Source organism: Cyprinodon tularosa, unplaced genomic scaffold, assembly GCF_016077235.1.
Source record: "Cyprinodon tularosa strain WSP-4 unplaced genomic scaffold, ASM1607723v1 ctg912, whole genome shotgun sequence".
Lineage (NCBI taxonomy): Eukaryota > Metazoa > Chordata > Actinopteri > Cyprinodontiformes > Cyprinodontidae > Cyprinodon > Cyprinodon tularosa.
Window position 1 is genome coordinate 22,409 of NW_024039688.1, and position 13,271 is coordinate 35,679.

A 13,271-nucleotide genomic window follows, 5' to 3' on the forward strand; every position below is an offset into this window, starting at 1 on the left:
GGGGCGAGAAAAAGGGAAGTACATTCCCCTCTCCTAAAACTTGTTTATGTGATAGAAATGAGAATGAAGTCTCTACTGGATTTTTTTTTTTGGTTTGTTATTTTTTTATGGCAATACATTATTAACATTGCTTAGTTCTTGCCTGTTCATTTAAACCTCAACCTCTTTTGATTTGCAGCAAATGTGTTTTATTCCACATTTTTTACAAAAGCTTTAAAGTCAAATGTGAGCATAGCTGCGCATAAACAACAGCGTAACAAAAAAAAGGAAAAGAAAAAAAATAATAATATAATACTAAACCAGCAAGGTAAACAACAATTTAAATCATATTAACTTAAATTAGATTGAGCGAGTTTTTATTACAGTATCTTCAATACAATTCAAGATATTTCTGGATGCTATTAAGGATCCAATTGTTTCATTCATGAGCAATTAATAGATTCTTTATTTTTAACATTTGAGTTTTTATAAGATCAAAATAATGCACATAAATTATAAGAAATACAAAAATAAATGTGCTACATTCAAAAAGAAATACTTGATCAAATAAACAGAGCATGCCTTTGTAAAAGGCAATAAGCATACAAAATAGACTGAGCAGTCACCATGGAAACTTCAAAGTATCATGGTTAAAACTGTGGCTGTTGACATTGACAAGAAAAATGCATTAGTACCTGATGCAACACACGCTAATGGTCAAAATTACTTTTTGTTTTGACAACTTTAAGTAAAGCTGCAAACTCAAAACCACCAACTGGCTGAATTACAAGCTTTTCTCATTGTTTTGCAATCTCCTGTCAGTGTTACTGTAACTGTTGAGAGACGGAACGTTTTGAATGCTGTGCAAAAGTATTAGAAATTTGAAAACAGTATGAAAACTTTGTCAAAGATGGTCTTAAAATTACCTGTGTATCTGTGTGCCTTATTTTTTTAGTAAAGTGCTGGAGGGAAAAGCCTACAGTACTACATGAAAACAATGAAGAAACGATTGTCAATCATGGGTGGCGAGTATTTCACTCCGGTTTCTGTAGACTTATATTTCAGGACAAAAGAAGAAAACAAAAACAAGAGAACTGAGAAAAAAAAAGACAGAAAATATAATAATCAGCCACAATGGACCTTATTAGAGACAAACAGCCTGTAGGTTTCCTTAAGCAGAAAGGGATGACTGAATAAACTAAATATTATTCTTTAATGGCTGCTTTCTAAAGTCGAATACAGATCAAGTCTTGTTGTGATGTTTTTTCTGTCTACCAAGTCAAAAAAGATTTTATTAACACCAGAATTATTTATTTTTTTACATAAAATGGGGATTTGAAAACATTTATGTCACTGGAGATGTAACTTTTTTATAATTTGGTTTATTTTAAACTGCAAGGTTTAATGGCATTTTTCAGTCTGTTTCAAAAATACATAAACAAAAATCTTGCATTTCCTTTTTTGCTAATTGTTTTTTAATAATGCTTGATAATTACTGCTTATTTGTCAAAGAAGCTATAGGTTAAGGATTAGGGATGCACGATATAATCGGCCCCCTATCGGTATCGGCCTGTATCGGCCTTAAAACTGAATATCTGACATCGGCCACCCCACCGATATTTAATCCGATATTTGATCAGCTTCTGAGTTTCTAAAGTCTAAAAAAAAAAAATAATAATAATACTTCTTCTTCTTCCTCTAAAACTTCTTTTTTACAGACTTAAAAACTTCTAAAGATGAGGGAAAAAATATTGATACTTTAAAATATCACAATATCTTCATATGCTGATATATTGCTATTTAAAAACACCATATCAATCTCTTTTACTAATGAAATATTGCTATATGTCATCGTTATGCTACGAAATCCCCTGAAAATTCACAAAATTTTGCCATATTTTTATATGTTGATATATTGACGCGGTATCGATCTATTTTACTTACAAAATCTCACAAGAATTTGCAAAATATCACAAGAGTTTGTAACAGAACGATTTTGAAAGTAAAATAGATAGATACCGCGTTTTTAAAAATCTATTTGATATCAGCATATGAAAATATATTTGAGTATATTATTTTTCAAAGTGTCAGAAATGGATAAAAAAACTGCTATTTTCCATGACTACTTATTTTTATCCAGCTTTAACATCCGTATCGATATTGGTTATCGGCTACATGAGTTTTAAAATATCGGCATATCAGCCAAAATCCCAATATCGTGCATCCCTATTAAGGATAGATGGGATTACAAGAGTGACATAACAAAATACTGTTAGTTCTTGTTTAATGTTTTCCTTCTTTGGAAGCTGTTGTTGTTTTTATAAGTCCATTATAAATAAAGTAACTTGTCAGAGTGAGAATTTTACAGCTTCAATTCACCAATTCAGAAGCTAGCTAAATTAGGCAATGCATTTTAGGTAGATTACAGTAAAACAAATGTTTTATTTATATCCAAACTATAGAATATTTTTGCCACTAGTGTACAAAGTTGTGGAAAAGAAACCTGACACCTTTGTCACAAAAGCAGACACTAGGGGAGTCAGTGATGTTGGATGCAGGAGTTTGCACCACAACTGGAGGGTCACCGCTTACCAGCTCTGATCACCTCAGTCATTGTATTTTTGTGTAAGACACTTAACCCACATTGCCTAATGATGATAATCAGAGTGCTAGTATACGGCAACCTCTGGGAAGCTGTGGCTATGATGTAACTCACAACCATTACTGTGTGAATGCAGGCATGAATATGCAAACCCCCTGTCACATCTTGACTATTTAGCCAGCATATGCCTGATGTACGAAAAATCCGGAAAAAAACGCTGGCATACAGCGTACACATGAGTACGATAAACCACGCTGGCACATGTCAACATATGGCAAGTACATTGAGAAATTTTGAGATTGCTCATATGTGGGCCGTACTGTAAGTTACACGTAAGTTATTTGATATTAGAAACACGTTATTTGTAAGTTTCTCATAAGTCATGTATAGCTTATTCATAACCTATGAGTAACTTGTGCATATCTTATGCGTAACTTATCAAGAACTTATTTCCAACCCATATCAACGTATTTGATGTGTTTCAGATGACCACTGAACGTGTTTCTAACTTACAGCTACTGTATAATGGCGTATTAGCAGCGGGGTTCACAGGTAACCTGACCCCGCCAGATGGATTTGCTCCGCATATCCATCTGGAAACCTTCCGTTGAAGTAATTTTGGGAAGGGGCGAAAATACTGGTTAGCTGATTGGCCTATGTTGGTGATAGATGGGCCAAATAAACCAATCAGATCAACAAAGTATATGACGTACTAACAGAGCGACGACAAAAACACAACCACAAGCCAGGCTACTCTTGCCGAAACCAGTCAGGAGAAGAGCAAAAACGTATTTTCCTCTGAGAAAAGCCTCCAGAGCAGTGTTTTGCTCTTATTTCAGTGAAGAAATACTCTGTAATTGCGATAAAACTTGCTCGATAGCCACGATAACACTAGTTTCATCGGCTGAAGCCGCCATGTTCTTTAGACTGAACTGTCGCGCTTCTTGTTTCCTCACACCCCAACCCGCCTCAAAGCCAACGATGTTTGGACGTTCGTTTGGTGAACGGCTCCAAATTTTCTTTAACGGAGAGTCTCCAGACTGATCTGCGAGTGAAACCTTGAAAGCTCGCGAGATCAGGATGGTCTCACGAGGCTAGTTCACAGGAGGAAACCGTCAATACTCCTCTAGACTTCAGACGTTCTACAAGAGACGGAGGATCCGACCAGGCTGAGATGGGAATACACAATAGCTTTCCTCCAACATCAGGATGATCTCATAAATTTGACACTGTTCCAGCTGAAGGGTGAGCGGGAAAAAAAAATGTAAATCCCTTCATTGTCCCACAATAAGGAAATTCCTTCTCTGCATTTTGACCCAATCCCTTGAGAAGCAGTGGGCTGCCATTGTGTGGCACCCGAGGAACAATCAGGGGTGAAGGGTTTTGCTCAGGAAGCCCGATTGGAGGCTATGGGGATTAAACTGGGTACTTGCAACCTTTTCAGAGTACAAGCGTACTGCTCTAACCCACTAGGCCAACGCACTGAGTGTGATGGATTCTCCCTGCATTCACGCCCACGGCCAACAAACTTCCTAGCACACATGACACTGAATCTGCTGTGACTGCAAACCTTTTTTCTTTCCTTATATTCTTTTTTATTTATTCTTTTTTTTTTTTTTTTTTTTGGCAGGCGGTAATCAGCAGCTAGGTTAATACTGCAATCAAAGAAATCTTTATAACCAGGCCAGGCACCTCTGGGCGCATTGCTGTCCCCCCAGGAAACTGGCTTGTGGCATTTTGTGGGCATTAGACTGCCGTGCGTTATGCATAACTTAAATTGTCGTTGGACACAAGTTTTTGAGTCGTTATGAATACTCTATGTATACGCCTAAAATTTGAAAAACACATAGAAAGTTCAGCGTATGCCAGACTATGGCCATTTAAACGTCAATAAAACTAACCAATAGTGTTGGAAGTTACGATATTATTGACAGCTTTTTTCTTCTTCTTTTTTTCATAAAAGTAATCCAGCTATTTGCTTTCCTTGTTTTGATAACACAATTATACTACTCAAAATATATTTAAATAAATTAATTTGTTGCTTTTTAATAAGTATGAATTAAAGAAATTGTTCATTAATGCAGACTTTTCAGTATGTGAGAACACCATTTTGAGTTTGTAGTGAAGGGCCTCATGTGAGTACCCACACACATTAATCCCCATCAGCCAATTGGCTTAGAGGGTGTAATGTGTGTAGGTGTTTACAATGAATGCACACACAGATTGAGACCAACAACAAGAGAGATGCAAATTGAAGGTGAGGAGCCTCTCAATGACAGTATTCCTAAACCAGAAGCATGAACTATTTTATGCTCATTAAAATCAAAGGCAAAATGTGCCGGTGATTATACCCACTTCATCCATGACAGTTACAAGGAACTTTAATGAAGGGCCTTACATCGTCTCACCCTTCAAACACTGACTTTTAACTGGATGCCTTAGTTTAAAAAAATCATCCAAGCCTAACTTAAGAGTCTGAAACTCTATTTCTGATTCTGACACATGCAGTGGGCAAAAAAAAACATTTAGTCAGCCACTTATTATGCAAGCTATTATAGAAAAAGGAGGTCTGTAATTTTCGTCATAGGTAAACTTAAACAATAAGAGACAAAATGAGAAAAAAGAAATCCAGGGAATTTGCATTATATGATCTTTAAAGAATATATTTTCAACTTATAGTGGAAAATAAGTATTTGGTCTTCCACCAAAAAGAAAGCTGTCTGGCCCTCAGAGACCTGTAACATCTTCTTTAAGAAGCTCGTTTGCCTGCACTAGTTACCTGTGTTAGTGACACCTGTTTGAACTTGTTATCTGTAAAAAAGACAGATGTCCAAACCGTCATTCTACAAATTAAACCATCGCCAAGAATAAAGAGCTGTCAAAGGACACCAGGAGGAAACTTCTAGACCCACACCAGAGAAGAATGAGTAAATCTACAATATGCAAGCAGGCTGGTGTGAATAAATCAACAGTGGGAGCAATAAGAAAATAGAAGACAGGCAAGACCTGATATTGCGTGTGGCCCCCTCCATCTGGGGCCTCACGCAATATCTCATCCTGTGTGGTGAAAATGATCCTGTGAAGGGGGAGCAAAAATCCCAGAACTACACAAAAGTCCCATAGAAATGACCAGCAAAGAGCTGTGACCAAAGAAACAGAGTCTACCATCAGTAACATTATGGCAAATGGGACTTAAATCCTGCAATGCCAGACCTGTTCCCTGCTTAAGCCAGTACTTGTCCAAATCCAGCTTTAAACAGATCTCTGAGACTATCACAGAGCAGGTGTATTTATAAGTATTTATACCATCACCTGTATTTATACCATCATACACTTATAGATGCCACCATCTAATTTTGATAATCATTCTTTATTTAAAACATTTTAAGTAAAACATCTTTGTGAGTCGACTGACATGACATCTGTCTCAAAGTTCTTCATTAAATCTTTTAGCTGCTTCTGCATTTGATACATGTCCATAGCTGTAATCATGTGCTTGGTTTGCTTAATCAAATTACTATTTTAAGAACTAAAGCAAAAACGTTTTGCCATTTTCATTCCATGCTTGTGTACAACAACTTAAAATAATCTGATATAAAAATGTCCAAGGTGATATGTCACAAATATGTTCTTATATAACTAAACAGGTTTTATTAAGAATATTAATACAAAACTATTACACACATGGTGAGAATGTATTTATTTGCATCATTTGTTTACAACTACTCTTAATATTTATATAAAAAGTGCAAATATGTCACATTTCATTATCCATATAAAATAATTTTCTCATTAGATACCGCTGGTGATCTGTGATCAACCGCACAGGCCAGATGTGACTCCTCCCTACAGTTTAAATGCCAAAAGTTAGCATTTTAGCTAATTGTCTGGTAAAAGGTCAATAGGCATTTGTAAATGAGACACATGGTGGGTGTTCATTAGAAGTGCTGAGAGCTGCTAGGGCTTATTAGAGTAGCACAGGGTCCAGCCAATTGTGTGTTTCTCAAGGGAAAGTCTATAAAGTCCATTTATGCTCTACAGTCAAAGAGGACAATGCTGTCAAAGCTGTTATTTCTTGGCAGTGCTGTAAAGACCAGTCTTGGGCCACAATAAACCTGTTAGTAAATTTAACTTTTGTTTTCTTTTATGAAAGAAAAGCATTCAAGGTGGGACCATTGTGAAGTCCTAAGAAAAACATCTAAACCAAACATGAGGCTGTTTTTGGATCCCCTCTTTTAAGATTTTGAATGAATTAACTGACTTTTACTTATCTTTGGAGTTTATTTTCTTTTTAACCCTATCACAACTAGCTATAGGTGCACATCTATTTGTTCTTGATTTAATTTTGAAATAACTTTGGTCTTTTTCCATTTTATTTCCCAAGCCATTTACGTAAGAAAGATCAGTGTTGGATTTCATCAGGCATATGCTGGACTGATTGTCACACTCATCATATCTAAGCCAACACTGGACACAGTAATATAATGTTTTGACTGCAATGTAAAAAAATATATATAATTAAAATGTCACTGGTCATAGGTTTTAAAGTTTTTAGTCCAAAAATTATTTAACAGTGCCCCGTCCAGATAGGAGATTAACAACTAATACCTGTGACAGCCAACACCCATCTCCCCCACTTCAACTGACCTTGTGCTTGGCATTGTATGTCATGTGTGTACATTTTGACACTTACATAACTAAGTACCAAAAACAACCCTCCACCCCATAACAGTAGAACAAATATGATTACTAACAACATGATAACAAAAAATATCAAGACAACAATAAAAAAAGAATTTACTGCCTTCCGATAGTGAAGCTTCTTTTACACCCTTAAAACTTAGATGCAATGTGAGCATAGAGGGGATTTTTCTTCCCTTAGATTGAGAGAAAGTGCCCTCTACAGCTTTAAGCAAACTCCAGAATATTTTAACTTCATAACTTTAGTGTCCAGGCACCTGAACCTTTGGAGCTGTTCTTTTAAGCCTGTGCTTAACACTTACATTTTCATGATTTCCTTGTGTTCTGCCAGACCAGTAAGACAAATATTCGATTAAGTTAAAATGAGAACATTTCAGGATCCACCAGACCAGAACAGCTACATGCTGCATTTTAATGCACAGATTTTTCTCACATTTGCACATAATGCACATATTTTTCTTCATATTGTTATCCTTCTCATTTTTTAATCAAATAGTTAATGTTGTTTAGTAATTGTTATCTTGTGATTCTATACTAAGGGTGTATTATATTTTTTAGGGTGTCCTTTAGGATGCTTATTATTGGATTCACTATAAGTGTTTTTAATTTTATTCTGTGTATTTCATTTGAAGTCTGAGGCAGTATATCATCAACATGTCACTACAGCTACATATTGATAAAAAATGCTTTATTTTTGGAAAGTTATTTTAAAGCAGTCCTCCTCATTCCCATATGTTCCACTGTTTTCACTAAGACTTTTGACAAAAAAAAATACAATTTTAACTTTTATGATTCAAGTATTACCATCAATTAATCAGAATGAAATTGTATTCTAACTGCAAGGGATGTTAATTCTTATCTAAAATCTGATCAGCGTCCATCTATACACCTGTTCCAATCATGTTACTTGGATTGGGGCAAACGGAACTTTCGCATTGAAGATGAGGCAGCAGCACTGGATAGCATATACCGTTACTTTAAGGGATGTTAATCTTATCCAGTTCTTATATCCTGTAACCCAGGAACAGCGACAGAATGATTTGCTAAACCTATAGCTGAACTATATCGAAGCAGTAATGACACAGATCCACTCTTGCCGCTCAAAACAGGCAGAATTAACACATCTCTGATTTTTTTCCCCTTTTTTTTAGCCTGGACACCTTTCTAAAGGTAAAACTGACAGCTTCACCTATCACAGTGCTTCTACTCTAAATAAAGCTGTGTGCAAGTAAACACATCATGATCAGATCATTTGAGTTTACGGGCAATATAAATGGTGCATTCTGATTATGTTTTTTCACATTTTAATCTGATGAAGGAATTTTGCACAGCTAACCATAACAACTGTCATTATCAGGCTAATAAGCAAACAGCAGCATCAGGCAAGCTACCGGAGACACAAATGTCAAGGCTCAATAGTTGTGTTTTGGGGTGTTGCGCAAGACTCCACAAAAGGCTGGCAAGCAAACAGCTGTTGACGTTTCCACAGCTCGAAATGGAATAAACGCAGGATATTGTAGTGACACCACCTGCTGTTGAAATCCCTTGATCCTCATCAATGTCTCTATGTGTTCAGGTGCTGTATCATCACCAGTGCTGTTTTGCTGTGTTAAATTGCTTTTGCAAGGTTGCATAGTCTCCACTTTTCACCACTGTTAAGTGCTTTTACTCTTTTAAGGACTCAAAAATAGAAATTAGTAAAAATCCCAATGAAAATGTTAATGTTTTACATTTTGCAGACAACAATGCCAGGAGGTTTTTTTTTTTTTTTTTTTTTTTTTGATTTATTTTTTATTTATTTAAAACGCTTCTGGTGCTTTTTTATGTTTTTCTCTGCCATTATTTGTTTGGGGAAAAAAATAATGAAAGTAAAAAAACAAAACAAAGCTCATATAAAAATTAATGTGTTCCAACATAGTTCTTTTTAAAAAGCATTGTATTTCTGAAAAAAAACAAAAACAAAAAACGTTTAAAATGTTGAAGAAATATAACACTATAAAAAGTAATAAACACAAAAAATAATATGGATAACATGAATGAGTTCAAAGAGAGCCTTTGACTAATTAGACTAAAAACACATTCATTAGTGAAGCACAGCTTTGCCATTTGATCACAGGTGAATATATATAGACTTACAAAGAGATCAAATAAAGAGTTTATAACTACAGTAATGCAAAACTTTATTAAAAAGTTAATTTAGCATCAAAGACCCTAAAAGCTGTTCAGTGTCTGCAGAACTTTGTGATGGATAGTGTGAAGTGCACTAGTTTGAAAAGATGAGCATGTTACACAATCAGCTGTCTTTTAGATTAACGGAAATAATGAAAATTTATTTAAAATAAAAAAACATTTTGAGGCAAGCTCTTATAATTCATCTTTGTGCCTAACTCAGAAATGGTTTTGGCACCAAACAGAAAAGGTATAACTGGAAACATACTCCTGAAGCTCTGTGTTGTGGCTATTAGCAAAGAAAATGAAAGAAATATTCTTTACTCTGTCATGTGTCAGTGTGTTGCCAACACTTCTTCAAAGCCTAGAGTTAATAAATTTGATGCTTGGCCAAAATGCTTTTCTTTTTTAGGAAAGAAACAAAAAAACAATCCATTGCTTGGACTATGTGGCACTGAATGACCTTAAAGTGTTTCTTTGACAACAACTTTAGAAAAGAATTAGTAGATGTGCGAGTCAAAAATAAAAATCTGACTCTTGGCCGAGTTTCAGGAACGTACGAAAACTGAAATACACCCATGAACCAACCACCACCAGGAACAATGGGCTATATGCCCAACTCCACTACTTCCTGAACTTCAGCCAGCTCCTTTGTTTCCTGTCATTCATTACTGGACAGGGTAATTAATCCAGGTGTGTTTGGCCAACGTTGTCATGGTTACTAAGGTCAGACATACCTCAATTAATCAGTCTGTCCAGTAATGAAAGATGAAACAAAGAAGCTGGCTGAAGTTCAGGAAGTAGTGGAGTTGGGAATATAGCCCACTTTACCTGAGCTGAATAGCCTCGCCTTTTGTGTGTCTGTCACTGAATGTACTTCCTTCTTAGACTGTGACATTGTATAGGACATGAGTATTTTAGTAAAAGAACATAACTGCTAATGAGTAAAAGTTGCAGTCTAAATCCCAGGAGCTGTTATTTATGAGCCAAATGCAAATGCCTTTATTTTACAGACTCGGAGACAAACACATATTGGATACAAACTCTATAAATCAGATTGTGTCTTAAAATTAATCAGACAAGCAATGTTTTATGCTTATTATATGCCCTACACCTTCATATAAAGTTCTGGCTCTCTTTAGTTTGCACAGCTGAAGGAGCTATTTTACATTTAGGCCTGTCTTTGATCAGCGCTTTAAGAAAGACTTAGGAACACAATCACATTAGAACACAAGCAGACATCTATAACCAGAAAATTGTACTGCAATCCCCTAGAGGGGATTCGAGAGCAAATCTATTCCTTACCCAGTGCCAATTAAAAAGTGCATTGACATTCAATTCTTCAGCAACCACAAACCATTTTCCTTCTTCGCTTGACTATGGCTCTCCTTTAATTTTAACAGGCTCCTGCCCTCTGATGTCCAACATCTTAACAAAGCATGGGGCTGAATTTGATTTGTTTACCTTGCAGATGAAGCTTGCTCTCAGGGCTCTGCAGGAGGATCGAGCTAACTGAGTCCAAATTGTCATAGCTGCTGCATCCCAGAGGCCCTGTCCGTGTCTCTGTCACCTGCAAGGAAATTAAGTCTTTAATGAAAGCCACATTACATGAAAGAATAATTATTGTGTCTGTGTAGGTGTGTCTGCCTGTATATTATGCCCAACAAGTAGAAAGCCTTTTCATGTGCAGCAGACCTGTTGTCATCAAACCATTTAGTATTTCTCTCACTAGCTTTATGTTGCAGTAACACATTTAGGACAAAAAAGAAACGATCATAAGACTACCCAGCCATTAACAATGTCGACTGCCGTCAGCGTATAGCATAACAGTTATTAGATGGTTTCCTTTCTGAGAGCCTTTCATACATGCTAATTGCACTGCATCCACACTAGTACATTTGTACCCCGTGGCCTTGATACAAAAGCGCTTTGATTGTGCAGTTCTAACTTATAGTTTAACGCTTCAATAATAAAATGACCTTTTTTTGCATTAATCCTATTATACATTATCTGACTCAGTTCTCAAAAGAAGTCTCATTTGCAATCTCATTTGCAATTGCAACACCTGTAACTTTGGATTTTTTAATGTAGCATGATGTGTCTCAGTTGTATTTTCTGGAGTCTCTTTAAAATTTCCTTTTACTAGACAAGGGATGACAAGCCTTTCTAAATATTTAGCTTTTTGTTCCTAAATGTTAACACTGAGCAAAGTAATTAATTGATCTGAATTTATATGCTATTTAAATACATGTTCTCCACATTTGAAAACTCATTAAACCACATTTAGGAACATTTTACTAAAACCATGCATTAACAAATTCCTACAAAAAAAAAAAAATCCACTGGACTTTGTTTCGAAGCTCGAAGATGTTTCGATTCCCATTCAGGAAGCTTTTTCAATTCAAATGTCAGAAATAGCATTGAGTTCGAGGCTTTATACAATAGCCAAACAAGCCTTGATTTTGCAAGGGGTGGACCCTTCCTTCACATTGTGGATGTTGCGGTGTGTACGGAGGTCATCTAATCAGGACAGCCTTCGTGTCTCTAAGAATACACAGGATATGGGCACATCTTGGAGCCGGACTGATAGGAGAGCTACTGTATCTGTAACCCTGAGACAGAGAGGCAACCTGCATGGAGTTCAAGACATGGATGGCGTGTCAGTTTCTGATACGGACAGCTAAGCATCGACATGATGCAACACAGACTCAGAAGGTATAAGAAGCAGGAGATGACGTTGTTCGGGGCTCAAACTTTGCCGGACGCTTGCGGACGTGATTTTTGAGACCACAGCTGTGCATAGCTCTAAGCATTTTTCTCTGTCCTGTAATGAACTGATCTGGAATAAACTCTGTTACTTTTTTACTCCTGTTTTTATAGTCCTTTTTATATGGTTTTAACGAGTTTGAGTTAAGAGTAGTAACTAACTTGCTCCCAGGAAAAGAACCGGTGAGAAGGCCCCTGGGGCGCTACAGCCTTCCTTACAAGGGGACAAATCCTTCTCACTTTAACAGTTTAAATGGACGATCAGGTCCACCACTTTGGAATATGGGCCCTTTGGAATGGGAGTTGTTTGGCTTCCTTTGTTAGCCTGCAATGTCCCATACCTGTCTGACAGTTATTGAGCCAAATGTCTTCAAACAAAGTCCAGTGGTTTGTTTTTTTAAGATTTTTGGAATTACTATGACCTGGATGACTGAGAATCTTCACCAACATACACTACACTATATCCAGTGATATAAAGTCATAAAGGTCAGAAAATCAACTGTAAAACAACAACATTACAACAAAAAGTCAGACACATAAGGAACTATATTTAGAGTTCACATTATTAGCATGAATGCTTTCATTAAAGATGCTAATTTTGAAAATCTTTGGATTAATACATAAAGCCTAATAAAATAAAATTCATAAATGGATTTAAACTAATGGTGAAATATATATCAGTTAGCAAAAACCATAAAGATAGCTCATTAATTATGAAGAATACATAAAATGTGATGTAGACATGAATTTTGATATGGATACTTTCATTTAGAGCTTAAACTGGGAGCACAAAATTGACACCTATCTGGTTTAAAAAGACACGAATACAAGGGATGAAAAACTTGGACCTCACAATTAATCTTTTGTGTTATCCAATAGGCTGTACTGCCTTGGGCAGGAAGATATGTAGGCATAAAACATATCATTGATAATCATTCTGTTATTTAATACAATGCTTGTTTTCATAGTATATTATCTGAAAATGGTCTGTTGTGGGGACTGAGAATGACACTAATGAGGCTAGACAGTGAATCAAACATTACATATGCATGAC

At 36.0% G+C, this 13,271-nt stretch overlaps 1 protein-coding gene across 3 annotated transcripts in view; it reads right to left on the reverse strand.

Annotated features, from left to right (window-relative positions):
- The window catches only part of LOC119776139 (BMP/retinoic acid-inducible neural-specific protein 1-like), a 137,097-nt gene that overhangs the window by 18,657 nt on the left and 105,169 nt on the right, over positions 1 to 13,271 (reverse strand). For all 3 annotated transcript variants that reach the window (XM_038274410.1, XM_038274411.1, XM_038274412.1), the window contains exon 5: positions 10,916 to 11,021. In XM_038274410.1, the coding sequence (XP_038130338.1) occupies positions 10,916 to 11,021 (106 nt within the window). The remainder of the gene's footprint in view (positions 1 to 10,915; positions 11,022 to 13,271) is intronic.